Below are 14,947 nucleotides of genomic sequence, written 5' to 3' on the forward strand. Positions count from 1 at the left end.
CCAGAAACTCAGGTTCATATTGATTACAATACCCTGCATCATCTTTGTTCTCCTATAAACTTCTCCAGAATATTTTCAGGACCATATTGACCATGAAAACACACGCACGCACACACACACACACACACACACACACACACACACACACACACACACACACACACACACACACACACACACACACACACACACACACACACACACACCTCAAAAAGACCCTTCTCTTTCAACAGCTGCTTAGAGAAACAGGTGATATCTGGTCACCGGGAGCAGCTTCTGAACATCAGCACAGCAGTTGGTGGGGGGGTCCCACAGTGACACATGGAGAGGTTCTCTGACCACAGCTATTTGCGAGGCCATGTCAACAACGCTACAGTAGCAGAATGAGAGAGAGAGAGGAGAGAGAAAGAGAAGAGGGAGAAAGCTACCCTTGCTTACCCACCAGAACACAATGTTCCTTATTTTTGTAGGGAACTTCTAGTGCTCCTGATATTACCCGCAAAATACTTCCCAGTCCAGAACAGTTTGACTGATAACCTACTTCAAGCCAAGTCCAAGTCCTGAATCAACTCCCATGAAAGCTTTTCTTACCTGGAGATTTCTTCTCTTCCTCCTTCCTTTCTGTGTTTTCTTTCCTTTAGTTAGATGAAATAGAGTTGCCCTTTGCCATCACACTTGGTTTGGTTGAGATGAAGGGGAGAAATCCTTCACTAGGCTATGATTCAAATGATACTGAGTTGGCATAGCCTTCCCCTCCCTCTCTCATTGGTTGGGAGGAGACAGAGATGTGCCACCCTTCATTTATCGATGTTGGGATTGGGTGAGGTGGGGTGGAGCTAGTCCATTCCTTGGGGAGTTGAACTATGAGTCGTGAGCTGTGAGCTGGTCCAGTGGAATCTGTCAGTTCCTTCCTGGCATTGGGAGTTTCCTAAAACTACAACACCCACGCAGCTAACCACCCTGAGCCCTGGCCTGGACCCACTCCTACACAGTGACATCACTCACACTCACACTGGGGTTTCCCTGGCCTCTCTCTCTCTAGTAATCTATCTGTCTCTATGTCTCTCTCACACACACACACGCACGCGCATGCACACGCACACGCACACACACACACACACACACACACACACACACACACACACACACACACACACACTGAGGGTTTGCCTCCTACAGAAGAGGGGAGACCCTTGTTCTGTTAGGAGGGACAGATCTCTGTTCAGTTAGAAGAGGCAGATCTCTGTTCAGTTAGAAGAGGCAGATCTCTGTTCTGTTAGGAGGGACAGATCTCTGTTCAGTTAGAAGAGGCAGATCTCTGTTCTGTTAGGAGGGACAGATCTCTGTTCTGTTAGGAGGGACATATCTATGTTCTGTTAGGAGAGACATATCTCTGTTCTGTTAGGAGAGGCAGATCTCTGTTCTGTTAGGAGAGGCAGATCTCTGTTCTGTTAGGAGAGGCAGATCTCTGTTCTGTTAGGAGGGACAGATCTCTGTTCTGTTAGGAGGGACAGATCTCTGTTCTGTTAGGAGAGGCAGATCTCTGTTCTGTTAGGAGAGGCAGATCTCTGTTCTGTTAGGAGGGACAGATCTCTGTTCTATTAGGAGAGGCAGATCTCTGTTCTGTTAGGAGAGGCAGATCTCTGTTCTGTTAGGAGAGGCAGATCTCTGTTCTGTTAGGAGGGACAGATATATGTTCTGTTAGGAGGAACATATCTATGTTCTGTTAGGAGGGACAGATCTCTGTTCTGTTAGGAGAGGCAGATCTCTGTTCTGTTAGGAGAGGCAGATCTCTGGAAAAAATAAACTATGATTGGACATGTGACATTTAACCAAACTCATAAAGTCTAGGGAAGACAGGGAAGAGAGGGAAAAGCAGTGAAAGAAAGGACATAGATGGGAGGATAACTGAGAAAGAGGGAGAGGTTCCCAAACTGTGGTCCATGACTCACTGGTGGTACATGATCACATGACATATTTTCTGGTACCAAAATAGCCTGTTTGTAATCCTCAAATACACTAATGCTTTTAAATATTGTCCGTGAGGGAAATGTATGGGAACCTGTTGTCTCTACCCATCAGCACCTTCAAACGGCTCTATAGTGTATTTGAACACCGAGACTTTCTTGTCTCACAAATGACTTATTTCGATTTTTGTCCCGTCTTCACCAAGAAGAGAGGGGACGAAGGGTTCGACACATTCTCTTCACTCAGAAAGGAAGTGTTTCAAAGTGTGAGGGGAATGACTGGAACTCTGCAGACTTCACATTTACCTCACCCGTGGGGCGTGAGTTAGTACAGGCATCCAGAAACACACACACACACACACACACGACTGACATAAACCTCGATCCCTGGCACACACACAATGCCCATGGTCTCAAAGAGGCTCTTTATACATATCAGCTTTGTGTATTATTCACACACACACACACACACATTCCTGTGCGTCTAAGTTGAAAGCAACAGAAGAATTGTGGTGAGCTGGGTTTTTGTCTATTATTAAAAACAAAGATTATGTAAAGATGTGTGAGTTTTGATGTATGGGAGAGTTCACCGCCATCATTGGGATACGTTGATGATGGATGTATGTCGTGTATAGAATCAACATATTCCTGCTCAGCTGAGTGTGAGCATTGCTGGGGTGGGTTTCAGTATAGATCACTGGCCTTAAAAAACACAGGGACCATTTTTAGTACAGTAAGTCGTTGCTGAGCCACCATAAAGCTTCTTAGTATGCTAGCCAGGCGATAGCTGTGGCTTTGAAACAAAGACCAAGCCATAAATCTCTTCCAACATGAATCTGCCCAGCAGGAATAGCTAGTTAGGGTAGTCAGCTAAAGTAGATGCCTGTCAACACTGATATGAGGTACACTGTTTGTCCATGAGCTGAATTTAGGCCTACAGTTACTATCAGTGACGAAACAGACATTTATTCTGAGTGGGTCACAAATAGGACAGAGTTGACAGGACGGAGTTGACAGGACAGAGTAGACAGGACGGGGTTGACAGGACAGAGTTGACAGGACAGAGTTGACAGGACAGAGTTAACAGGCTCATATATAGACATAGTTTGGGGCTAACCTGAGAGATGGACATCATTAGCCTTCCATTCATGTATCATTCAATTGACTTAGGCAATGGTTCCTCATAGGCCTTGTGGAGTGCGAGGCTCATAAGACACGGGCATGCACGCATACACATACAGTGCCTTCGGAAAGTATTCAGACCCCTTGACTTACTTACGTTACAGCCTTATTCTAAAATGGATTCAAAAAATTTTCCCCTCATCAATCTACACACAAAACCCCATTATGACAAAGTGAAAACCGTTTTTTAGACATGTTTGCCAATATATAAACAATTAAAAACAGAAATACCTTATTTACATAAGTATTCAGACCCTTTGCTATGAGACTCGAAATTGAGCTCAGGCGCATCCTGTTTCCATTGACCATTCTTGAGATGTTTCTACAACTTGATTGGAGTCCACCTGTGGAAAATTCAATTGATTGGACATGATTTGGAAAGGCACACATCTGTCTATATAAGGTCCCACAGTTGACAGTGCACGCCAAAAACCAAGCCATGAGGTCAAAGGAATTGTCCGTAGAGCTCAGAGACATATCGTGCCGAGGCACAGATCTAGGGAAGGGTACCAAAAAATGTCTGCAGCATTGAAGGTCCCCAAGAACAGAGTGGCCTCCATCATTCTTAAATGGAAGAAGTTTGGACACACCAAGACAATCGGGGGAGAAGCGCTTTGGTCAGGGAGGTGACCAAGAACCCGATGGTCACTCTGACAGAGCTTCAAAGTTCCTCTGTGGAGATGGGAGAACCTTCCAGAAAAATCATATCTGCAGCACTCCACCAATCGGGCCTTTATGGTAGAGTGGCCAGACGGAAGCCACTCATCAGTAAAAGACAGCCCACTTGGAGTTTGCCAAAAGGGACATAATGACTCCCAGACTATGAGAAACAAGATTCTCTGGTCTGATGAAACCAAGATTGAACTCTTTGGCCTGAATGCCAAGCATCACGTCTGGAGGAAACCTGGCACCATCCCTACGGTGAAGCATGGTGGTGGTGCTTCTACACCTGCATTGCTTGCTGTTTGGGGTTTTAGGCTGGGTTTCTGTACAGCACTTTGAGATATCAGCTGATATATGAAGGGCTGTTTAAATACATTTGATTTGATTTGATTTTTATTTGGTGGCAGCATCATGCTGTGGGGATGTTTTTCAGAGGCAGGGATTGGGAGAGTAGTCAGGATCAAGGCAAAGATGAACAGAGAAAAGTGCAGAGAGACTGGGGCAAAGGTTCACGTTCCAATAGGACAACGACCCTAAGCACACAGCCAAGACAACGCAGGAGTGGCTTTGGGACAAGTCTCTGAATGACCTTGAGTGGCCCAGCCAGAACCCGGACTTGAACCCAATCGAACATCTCTGCAGCGACGCTCCCCATCCAACCTGAAAGAGCTTCAGAGGATCTGCAGAGAGGAATGGGAGAAACTTCCCAAAATACAGGTGTGCCAAGCTTGTAGCTTCCTACCTAAGAAGAGGCTGTAATCACTGCCCAAGGTGCTTCAACAAAGTACTAAGTAAAGGGTCTGAATGCTTATGTAAATGTGATTTTTCAGGTTTGCAAACATTTCTAAAAACCTGTTTTTGCTTTGTCATTATGGGATATTGTGTGTAGATTGATGAGGGAAAAACACAATTTAATCCATTTCAGAATAAGTCTGTAATGTAACAAAATGTTGAAAAAGTCAAGTGGTTTGAGTACTTACCGAATACACTCTATACACACACACTTAAGGGTGGGAAAATACTACAGCCCACTTAAAGTGAAATCCCCTGCTGGGTGGCTACTGATTGTGCTAAGCTAGCTAGCAGCACCGTGGCAGAACCGCCATGTTGTGACTGGATGAAGACAAGACCAACAGTGTTGTGGATCTGGTAAGGAGTTAACCTAATATCCCCTCAGATGATCAAGTGGAACAAAGAACACTGGCTAAAAAAGATATATAGATGTGGACACAGAAAGAAAGACACACATTAGAGTGTGAGAACATACACTCTCACACACACCACCCAAACGTGTTCCTCAGAAAAGTTCCTATTCCTCTGAGTGTGTGAGAGGAATGTGGTGTAGAAATCTTCCTTGCGGTGTGCTCTGGGTCTGACCGTATGGGATACACGTTACTGTCATAAATTCCCAACCCACAACCCCACAGCTCACTCCATACATAGAGAAACACACGAAAGCCCCTCTCTCCTCACACATACTCTCTCACACACACACACAGCACTATTTAAGGGAAATAGTTGACCTGTGCCGCGGGTCTTTGGGGTCTTACTGATGAGGGGAGAGGAAACGGGACAACACGGGGTTAGCGGGGGTCAAACAGGAACAAACCGGGGAAGGAAGGCATGCTGCTAGAGAGAGGGGCATGATGGGATGAAAACAGCAGGTCCTGGAGGCTAGTTAAATACATAAACAAACAATACTAAAACCGCACAGTCAGTCACACATCTAAAACAGCCACAGAGAGAGAGAGGGAGGGAGGGAGGGAGGGAGGGAGGGAGGGAGGGAGGGAGGGAGGGAGGGAACAGCACTTTGAGATATCAGCTGATGTACGAAGGGCTATATAAATACATTTGTTTTGATTTGATTTGAGAAAGAGAAACCCACACAGAGAAAGCTCTACAAAGAGAGAGAGGAGGACAGAAATAGATGAAAAGTGAAAAAATAATGAGAAAAATCTGCAGCCAGTCTAGAAGCACAGTATAAAACTAAGGGTCTGTCTGTAGTTGCCCCCTGCACACTGTCTCTCCCATAAACAGTTCAAATGAGTATTTGGCGACAATAAGCTGATCCTGGATCTGTGCCTGTTGGGCAATGTTGGGGGCTGGCCAGGTGTGAATCACCCTGACCAGCAACAGCCCCTAGCTGTCATCTCAGCCACACACCACACAGACAACACGTCCCCGTTAGATGATGTCATGGCCTGACTCTGCCAGACAGCCTAAAGGGCGTCTCTCTACGGGACATGACACCCACCTCAGCAGGGACGGGCTTTGATATCGCTGTGCCAACCAGCAGTCTGAATTACAGAGCCTCATGAAGATGGTTGAATGACAAACACTAGGGCTAGTCTGTCTGTCTGTCTGTCTGTCTGTCTGTCTGTCTGTCTGTCTGTCTGTCTGTCTGTCTGTCTGTCTGTCTGTCTGTCTGTCTGTCTTTCTGTCTGTCTGTCTGTCTGTCTGTCTGTCTGTCTGTCTGTCTGTTCTGTCTGTCTGTCTGTCTGTCTGTCTGTCTGTCTGTCTGTCTGTCTGTCTGTCTGTCTGTCTGTCTGTCTGTCTGTCTGTCTGTCTGTCTGTCAGTCAGTTAGTCCAAGAGGTGTTGTGACAGCCGTATCAGTATGTGTGGTAAAGATAACTGTCATGGAGATGTCTGTCAACTTGTCTGCCTGTCAGCCTGTCTGTCTGTCTGCCAACCCATCTGTATTTGGTAGTAATAGCATGGGAGTCATATCAGTAACTGAACTAAAGATTACATGTCATGATGTCTGCCTATCTCTCTGTCTGGGAGTTCACGACTGTCTGCAAGGATCACTGGAAGATCCAGACTCTGGCATACCCCTAAAATAAAACCTATACGCCATCGCTGTAAATGGTATAGAGAGTCAGAGAGAGACTGTGAGAGCTGAGGTAGCAAGGAGCCAGAGAGAGACAGTGAGAGCTGAGGTAGCAAGGAGCCAGAGAGAGACAGTGAGAGCAGATGTAGGAGGGAGACAGTGAGAGCTGATGTAGCAAGGAGCCAGAGAGAGACAGTGAGAGCAGATGTAGGAGGGAGACAGTGAGAGACAGTGAGAGCAGATGTAGGAGGGAGACCGTGAGAGACAGTGAGAGCTGATGTAGGAGGGAGACAGTGAGAGCTGATGTAGGAGGGAGACAGTGAGAGCTGATGTAGCAAGGAGCCAGAGAGAGACAGTGAGAGCAGATGTAGGAGGGAGACAGTGAGAGACAGTGAGAGCTGAGGTAGCAAGGAGTCCGAGAGAGACAGTGAGAGCTGAGGTAGCAAGGAGCCAGAGAGAGACTGTGAGAGCTGAGGTAGCAAGGAGTCCGAGAGAGACTGTGAGAGCTGAGGTAGCAAGGAGCCAGAGAGAGACAGTGAGAGCAGATGTAGGAGGGAGACAGTGAGAGACAGTGAGAGCAGATGTAGGAGGGAGACCGTGAGAGACAGTGAGAGCTGATGTAGGAGGGAGACAGTGAGAGCTGATGTAGGAGGGAGACAGTGAGAGCTGATGTAGCAAGGAGCCAGAGAGAGACAGTGAGAGCAGATGTAGGAGGGAGACAGTGAGAGACAGTGAGAGCTGAGGTAGCAAGGAGTCCGAGAGAGACTGTGAGAGCTGAGGTAGCAAGGAGCCAGAGAGAGACTGTGAGAGCTGAGGTAGCAAGGAGTCCGAGAGAGACTGTGAGAGCTGAGGTAGCAAGGAGCCAGAGAGAGACAGTGAGAGCAGATGTAGGAGGGAGACAGTGAGAGCAGATGTAGGAGGGAGACAGTGAGAGCAGATGTAGGAGGGAGACCGTGAGAGACAGTGAGAGCTGATGTAGGAGGGAGACAGTGAGAGCTGATGTAGCAAGGAGCCAGAGAGAGACAGTGAGAGCAGATGTAGGAGGGAGACAGTGAGAGACAGTGAGAGCTGAGGTAGCAAGGAGCCAGAGAGAGACTGTGAGAGCTGAGGTAGCAAGGAGCCAGAGAGAGACAGTGAGAGCTGAGGTAGCAAGGAGTCCGAGAGAGACTGTGAGAGCTGAGGTAGCAAGGAGCCAGAGAGAGACAGTGAGAGCTGAGGTAGCAAGGAGCCAGAGAGAGACTGTGAGAGCTGAGGTAGCAAGGAGCCAGAGAGAGACAGTGAGAGCTGAGGTAGCAAGGAGCCAGAGAGAGACAGTGAGAGCAGATGTAGGAGGGAGACAGTGAAAGACAGTGAGAGCTGAGGTAGCAAGGAGTCAGATAGAGACAGTGAGAGCTGAGGTAGCAAGGAGCCAGAGAGAGACTGTGAGAGCTGAGGTAGCAAGGAGCCAGAGAGAGACAGTGAGAGCAGATGTAGGAGGGAGACAGTGAAAGACAGTGAGAGCTGAGATAGCAAGGAGCCAGAGAGAGACTGTGAGAGCTGAGGTAGCAAGGAGCCAGAGAGAGACAGTGAGAGCAGATGTAGGAGGGAGACAGTGAAAGACAGTGAGAGCAGATGTAGGAGGGAGACAGTGAAAGACAGTGAGAGCAGATGTAGGAGGGAGACAGTGAAAGACAGGGGATAGTTGAGGTATGGAGGGACAATCATAGTTGAAGTAGGGGCAGGGACGACAACACTGAGGGATGGAGAGATAACTGAGTCAGACATGAGGTAGCTGAGGTATGGAGGGACAGTGAGAGACAGGAGATAACTAAAGGCAGATAAGAGGTGGGTGAGGTATGGGGGGAAATTGAGGGACAGAGAGATAGCTGAGTCAGATATGTGGTAGCTGAGGTATCTAGGGGGCTCTGAGGAGCTTAGGGGTGGGCTGTAAACCTGCTGCTATGTCTCATGGTGCTGTCACTGCCAGCTCTAACTACACTAGTCCTTCTGTCACTCCTATGAGGGGTACTAGGCCCCTTATTAAACCAGAACAAACTCTCCACTCTATCCAAGGAAGTAACTGTTTCCACACGGCCATAGAAACACCACAGTGACGATACAACATGACGTATTGTGCCAAGCCAGTCAAAGTCCCTCATTCAGCATCTCAACTCATAACTCACAAGTTAAATTGGTCTTAAAAGAAGTTAGAGCAGGCAGCTTAATAGTTGTGGCCATAATTGCGGCACATTTATAAAATGTTCCACACGCAAATGACTCACTCAACGATTCAAAGGGTACTGTAAACAACCATGTTGACATAGAAACAAAATAAAGGACATGCTGAGAGGGCCTTGCATCTGCTGCAACTGAGAAAACACTCCAAAATCATGCTCCGACAGACCCTCTCATTCAATCAAGTCAAGAAATAAGTTTGATAATTTACTACCAACTTACAGTGTACTATAACCCAAGCAAACATTAAACTCAAACTTCCATAACTAGGAACAAAAGGTGATGTAAAACATAGGTATTCCCAACCTCTACACTACCACTACACAATAAAGAACAATTCAACTGAATTGAACACAACTTCGTTATAAACCACATCAGAAACATATGACACCTACCAATTATGTCATTAGCCCTATCAACACCTGAGCCCTCACAGTCAACCCTTAGACCTGACTACTGTACTGTACTCACCAGCTGCTGTAATACCGCTCAGCCTATATCCTTCCCTTCATTTGGTCCTTTCTTTCACTCTCTGCTTCGCTCGTTCTCTCGTTCCAACTCCGGTGACAGTTAGCTAACAAAAAGGGCTTTAGTCCTGGCCAGGCTGTTCCACTCACTGTGTCCCCGTGTCCCCCACTCTCTCTCTCTCTCTCTCTCTCTCTCTCTCTCTCTCCCTCTCTCTCTCCCTCCCTCCCTCCCTCCCTCCCTCTTTCTCTGTTACCACCCAGCTATTCGAGACATGCCCGGGGCCGTGCCACATCCAAATATGGGAGGAGAACCATAAACAAGGCCCACACCACAGCCTGCTGCTGTCTCCAGCCACAGTGAACACTCAGCAACACACACGCACGCACACACACACACACACACACACACACACACACACACACACACACACACACACACACACACACACACACACACACATATATACACACACACACACACACATATATACACACACACACACATATATATATACACACACACACACACACATATATATATACACACACACACACACACACACACACACACACACACACACACACACACACACACACACACACACACACACACACACACACACACACACACACACACACACACACATCCACACAGTTTTACTATCGCTCTGTTCTTTTCAAAAAACAAATATAATGATTATCATGGTTACTTTCATGTGTGTAAATTTTGTGCACTGAAGGAGGTGTAATTCACAGAGTTTGCATGACCTGGGGACTTGTGTTAGCTTCCAGAGCTTTGGCTCAACAGGGTAACGCGGTCTTGAGACATGGTAACAGTCTAGGTTTAGATATCCTATCCCTACAATAACATAAATCTGTTTTACCTTAGGTATACAGTGGCCCAGAAAAGTCACAACACCCATTAACCAGATTTGCATGTAGTGGTGTAGTGGTGTTTTCTGTCTGGTCACTGAGTGAGTGGGCAGGAGTAGACAATGGACAGAGAGTTGGCCTCATAAGGCTATAATCCGAGAGGTGTTTGCGGTGAACATGTTACTTAGTAACAATCAGCTGAACGATTTGAATGAACATTCCAAAATGTTTCGGTGATGGTAAAACATCAAACCGACAAGTTTGGTAATGACTACTGTGGCATTGTAGTGCCAATAATCACACTGCAAATTACTTTGCTATTCAAATCAAATGTTATTGGTCGCATACACATATTTAGCAGATGTTATTGCGGGTGTAGTGAAATGCTTGTGTCCCTAGCTCCAACAGCGCAGTAATATCTAACAATACACACAAATCTGAAAAATAAAAGAATGGAATTAAGAAATATTGAAATATTAGGACGAGCAATGTCGGAGTCCAGAGTATAAATACCTGTACACTGCATTCAGAAAGTATTCAGGCCCCTAGACTTTTTCCACATTTTGTTATGTTACAGCCTTATTCTAAAATTGATTAAATAGTTTATTTCCCTCATCAATCTACACAAAATACCACATAATGACAAAGAAAAAACAGGTTTTAAGAAATATTTGCAAATGTATTTAGAAAACAAAACTGAAATATTACATTTACATTAAGTATTTTCTCAGTCCTTTGTTCAAGCACCTTTGGCTGCGATTACAGCCTCGACTCTACTTGGGTATGATGCTACAAGCTTGGCACACCTGCATTTGGGGAGTTTCTCCCATTCTTTTCTGCAGATCTTCTCAAGCTCTGTCAGGATGGATGGGGAGCGTCGCTGCACAGCTGTTTTCAGGTCTCTCCAAGAGATTTTTCGATTGGGTTCAAGTCCAGGCTCTGGCTGGTCCACTCAAGGACATTCAGAGACTTGTTCCGAAGCCACTCTTGCGTTGTCTTGGCTGTGTGCTTAGGGTTGTTGTCCTGTTGGAAGGTGAACCTTCGCCCCAGTCTGAGATCCTGAACCCTCTGGAGCAGGTTTTCGTCAAGGATCTCTCTCTGTACTTTGCTCTGTTCATCTTTCCCTCGATCCTGGCTAGTCTCTCAGTCCCTGCCTCTGAAAAACATCCCCACAGCATGATGCTGCCACCACTATGCTTCACCGTAGAGATGGTGCCAGGTTTCCTCCAAACGTGAAGCTTGACATTCAGGACAAAGAGTTCAATCTTGGTTTCATCAGACCAGAGAATCTTGTTTCTCATGGTCTGGAAGTCTTTATGTCCCTTTTGGCAAACTCCAAGTGGGCTGTCTTTTACTGATGAGTGGCTTCCGTCTGGCCACTCTACCATAAAGGCCTGATTGGTGGAATGCTGCAGAGATGGTTGTCCTTCTGGAAGGTTCTCCCATCTCTATAAAGGAACTCTGAAGCTCTGTCAGAGTGACCATCGGTTTCTTGGTCACCTCCCTGACCAAGGCCCTTCTCCCCGATTGCTCAGTTTGTTGCCAGCTCTATGAAGAGTCTTGGTGGTTCCAAACTTCTTCCATTTAAGAATGATGGAGGCCACTGTGTTCTTGGGGACCTTCAGTGTTGCAGAAATGTTTTGGTACCCTTCCCCAGATCTGTGCCTCGACACAATCCTGTCTCTGAGCTCTACAGACAATTCCTTTGACCTCATGGCTTGATTTTTCCTCTGACATGCACTGTCAACTGTGGGACCTTTATATAGACAGGTGTGTGTCTTTCCAAATCATGTCCAATTAATTGAATTTACCACAGGTGGACTCCAATCAAGGTAGAAACATCTCAAGGATGATCAATAGGAAAAGGATGCACCTAAACTAAATTTCGAGTTTCATAGCAAAGGGTCTGGATATGTATGTAAATAAGGTATTTCTGTTATAAAAATGTTATACATTTGCAAAAATGTATAAAAACCTGTTTTCTCATTGTCATTATGGGGTATTGTGTGTAGATTGCTAAGGATTTTTATTTATTTAATCCATTTTAGAATAAGGCTGTAACGTAACAAAATGTGGAAAAGTCAAGCGGTCTGAATACTTTCCGAAGGCACTGTATGTAATAGAAAGGCCACTTGATTATTTGTAGTGGTAGTTTAGACCTGAAACAGACACTTACGTTCGCCTAACACTACCTTCTCAGACTGTTAGTTAACATTAAGGAATGGTCGCGGCTAGCACAAAACAAATGGAATGCTAATGTTCGAGAGCTATTTCCCTTGTTGGACCCCAGGTCAACAGCTGAGTACAGGGCAATTAGTGAAGTCCTATTAGTGAAGGAATATTAGTGAAACAGACACACACACACACACACACACACATGCTTGAACGCAGGCACACACTCTAATTTCTACAGATTCACTCAAAGTGGATGCACACAAGTGCAAATAACTCACAGCTAGTAACTATCCGACAATGCTCTTCACACATCTCAGCAGCACCCAGGCTAAAAGTGGACACAAACCCTCTGAACACCTTCATATTTGCAGATACATCATCAAAACTTAATGATGTATTATTCTACCAATAACCTTGTTATTCATACAGACCTTTTAAACAGGCTTATTTTTCATATACTCCTTTCATCTGATTTCTACAAAGGTCATTGCAATATGTAAACCAAGACCTTACCAGAAGCTAGCCTGACTCTGACACATACAGTTGAAGTCGAAAGTTTACATACACCTTAGCCAAATACATTTAAACTCAGTTTTTCACAATTCCTGACATTTAATCCAAGTAAAAAGTCCCTGTCTTAGGTCAGTTAGGATCACCACCTTATTTTAAGAATGTGAAATGTCCGAATAATAGTAGAGAGAATGATTTATTTCAGATTTGATTTCTTTCATCACATTTGCAGTGGGTCAGAAGTTTTCATACACTCAATTAGTATTTGGTAGCATTGCCTTTATATGATTTAACTTGGGTCAAATGTTTCGGGTAGCCTTCCACAAGCTTCCTACAATAAGTTGGATGAATTTTGGCCCATTCCTCCTGACAGAGCTGGTGTAACGGAGTCAGGTTTGTAGGCCTCCTTGCTCGCACACACTTTTTCAGTTCTGCCCACACATTTTCTATGGGATTGAGGTCAGGGCTTTGTGATGGCCACTCCAATACCTTGACTTTGTTGTCCTTAAGCCATTTTGCTTGGGGTCATTGTCCATTTGGAAGAGCCATTTGCGACGAAGCTTTAACTTCCTGACTGATGTCTTGAGATGTTGCTTCAATGTATCCACGTAATTTTCCTTCCTCATGAAGCCATCTATTTTGTGAAGTGCACCAGTCCCTCCTTCAACAAAGCACCCCCACAACATGATGCTGCCACCCCCGTGCTTCACAGTTGGGATGGTGTTCTTCGGCTTGCAAGCCTACCCCTTTTCCCTCCAAACCAAACAACGGTCATTACGGCCAAACAGTTCTATTTTTGTTTCATCAGACAAGAGGACAAGAGGACATTTCTACAAAAAGTACGATCTTTGTCCCCATGTGCAGTTGCAAACTTTTTTATGGTGGTTTTGGAGCAGTGGCTTCTTCCTTGCTGAGAGGCCTTTCAGGTTATGTCGATTTACTGTTGATATAGATACTTTTGTACCTGTTTCCTCCAGCATCTTCACAAGGTCCTTTGCTGTTGTTCTGGGATTGATTTGGACTCTAGGAGACAGAACGCGTCTCCTTCCTGGGCGGTATGACGGCTGCGCGGTACCATGGTGTTAATACTTGAGTACTATTGTTTGTACAGATAAACGTGGTATCTTCAGGCGTTTGGAAATTGCTCCCAATGACGAACCAGACTTGTGGAGGTCTACAATGTCTTTTCCGAGGTCTTGGCTGATTTCCTTTGATTTTCCCATGATGTCAAGCAAAAAGGCACTGAGTTTGAAGGTTTGAAGAAATACATCCACAGGTACACCTCCAATTGACTCAAATGATGTTAATTAGCCTATCAGAAGCTTCCAAAGCCATGACATACTTTTCTGGAATTTTCCAAGCTGTTTAAAGGCACAATCAACTTAGTGTATGTAAACTTCTGACCCACTGGAATTGTGATACAGTGAATTTTAAGTTAAATAATCTGTCTGTAAACAATTGTTGGAAAAATTACTTGTGTCATGCACAAAGTAGATGTCCTAACCGACTTGCCAAAACTATAGATAGTTAACAAGATATTTGTGGAGTGGTTGAAAAACGAGTTTTAATGACTCCAACCTAAGTGTATGTAAACTTCCGACTTCAACTGTATATACATCAACGCTCCAGGGTGGAACAGCCATTTAGGACTAGGACTCGCTACCACACAGACAAATAACACCGCCCTAATGCTTTTAATGACATGTGACGAGTGACCAGAGTCCACTGGAGCACACAGCGTCACGACAGTTATGGGAAAACCCTCAATTTGTCCAGAACCTAATGAAAGCTAGGCTACACAGCGTAGCTTGTCCATCTGCGTGTTAGCCATTAGTCTAGTGCCTAAAAACTGGTCCCTCGTCGACATTCACCTGACCTGTCGACCGCAACACTGTGATCAAAAGAGGAGGAAGAGAGAGAGGGAGGGAAAGAGAGAGGGAGGGGAGAGGGTGGTGTTTTCAGAACAGACCCCTTGGTGTAGAAACGTTGAGGTGGGCCAACAAGCAGCTAGCGACCGGTCTTGAACCCTCACTCCAGAACCCAAGCTGAAGCCCTTGAGAGAGGG

The 14,947-nt window shown here is 45.5% G+C and overlaps 1 protein-coding gene across 14 annotated transcripts in view; it reads right to left on the reverse strand.

Annotated features, from left to right (window-relative positions):
• The window catches only part of LOC115127784 (tensin-1-like), a 233,616-nt gene that overhangs the window by 16,058 nt on the left and 202,611 nt on the right, over positions 1–14,947 (reverse strand). For 11 of the 14 annotated variants that reach the window (XM_065023791.1, XM_065023840.1, XM_065023798.1 and 8 more), the window contains one exon: positions 14,852–14,935. The exons of the other annotated variants lie outside the window; for them this stretch is intronic. In XM_065023791.1, coding sequence (XP_064879863.1) covers positions 14,852–14,935 — 84 coding nt within the window. The remainder of the gene's footprint in view (positions 1–14,851; positions 14,936–14,947) is intronic. 14 annotated transcript variants of the gene reach the window in all.

The sequence above is a fragment of the Oncorhynchus nerka genome, linkage group LG2, assembly GCF_034236695.1.
Source record: "Oncorhynchus nerka isolate Pitt River linkage group LG2, Oner_Uvic_2.0, whole genome shotgun sequence".
Classification (NCBI taxonomy): domain Eukaryota; kingdom Metazoa; phylum Chordata; class Actinopteri; order Salmoniformes; family Salmonidae; genus Oncorhynchus; species Oncorhynchus nerka.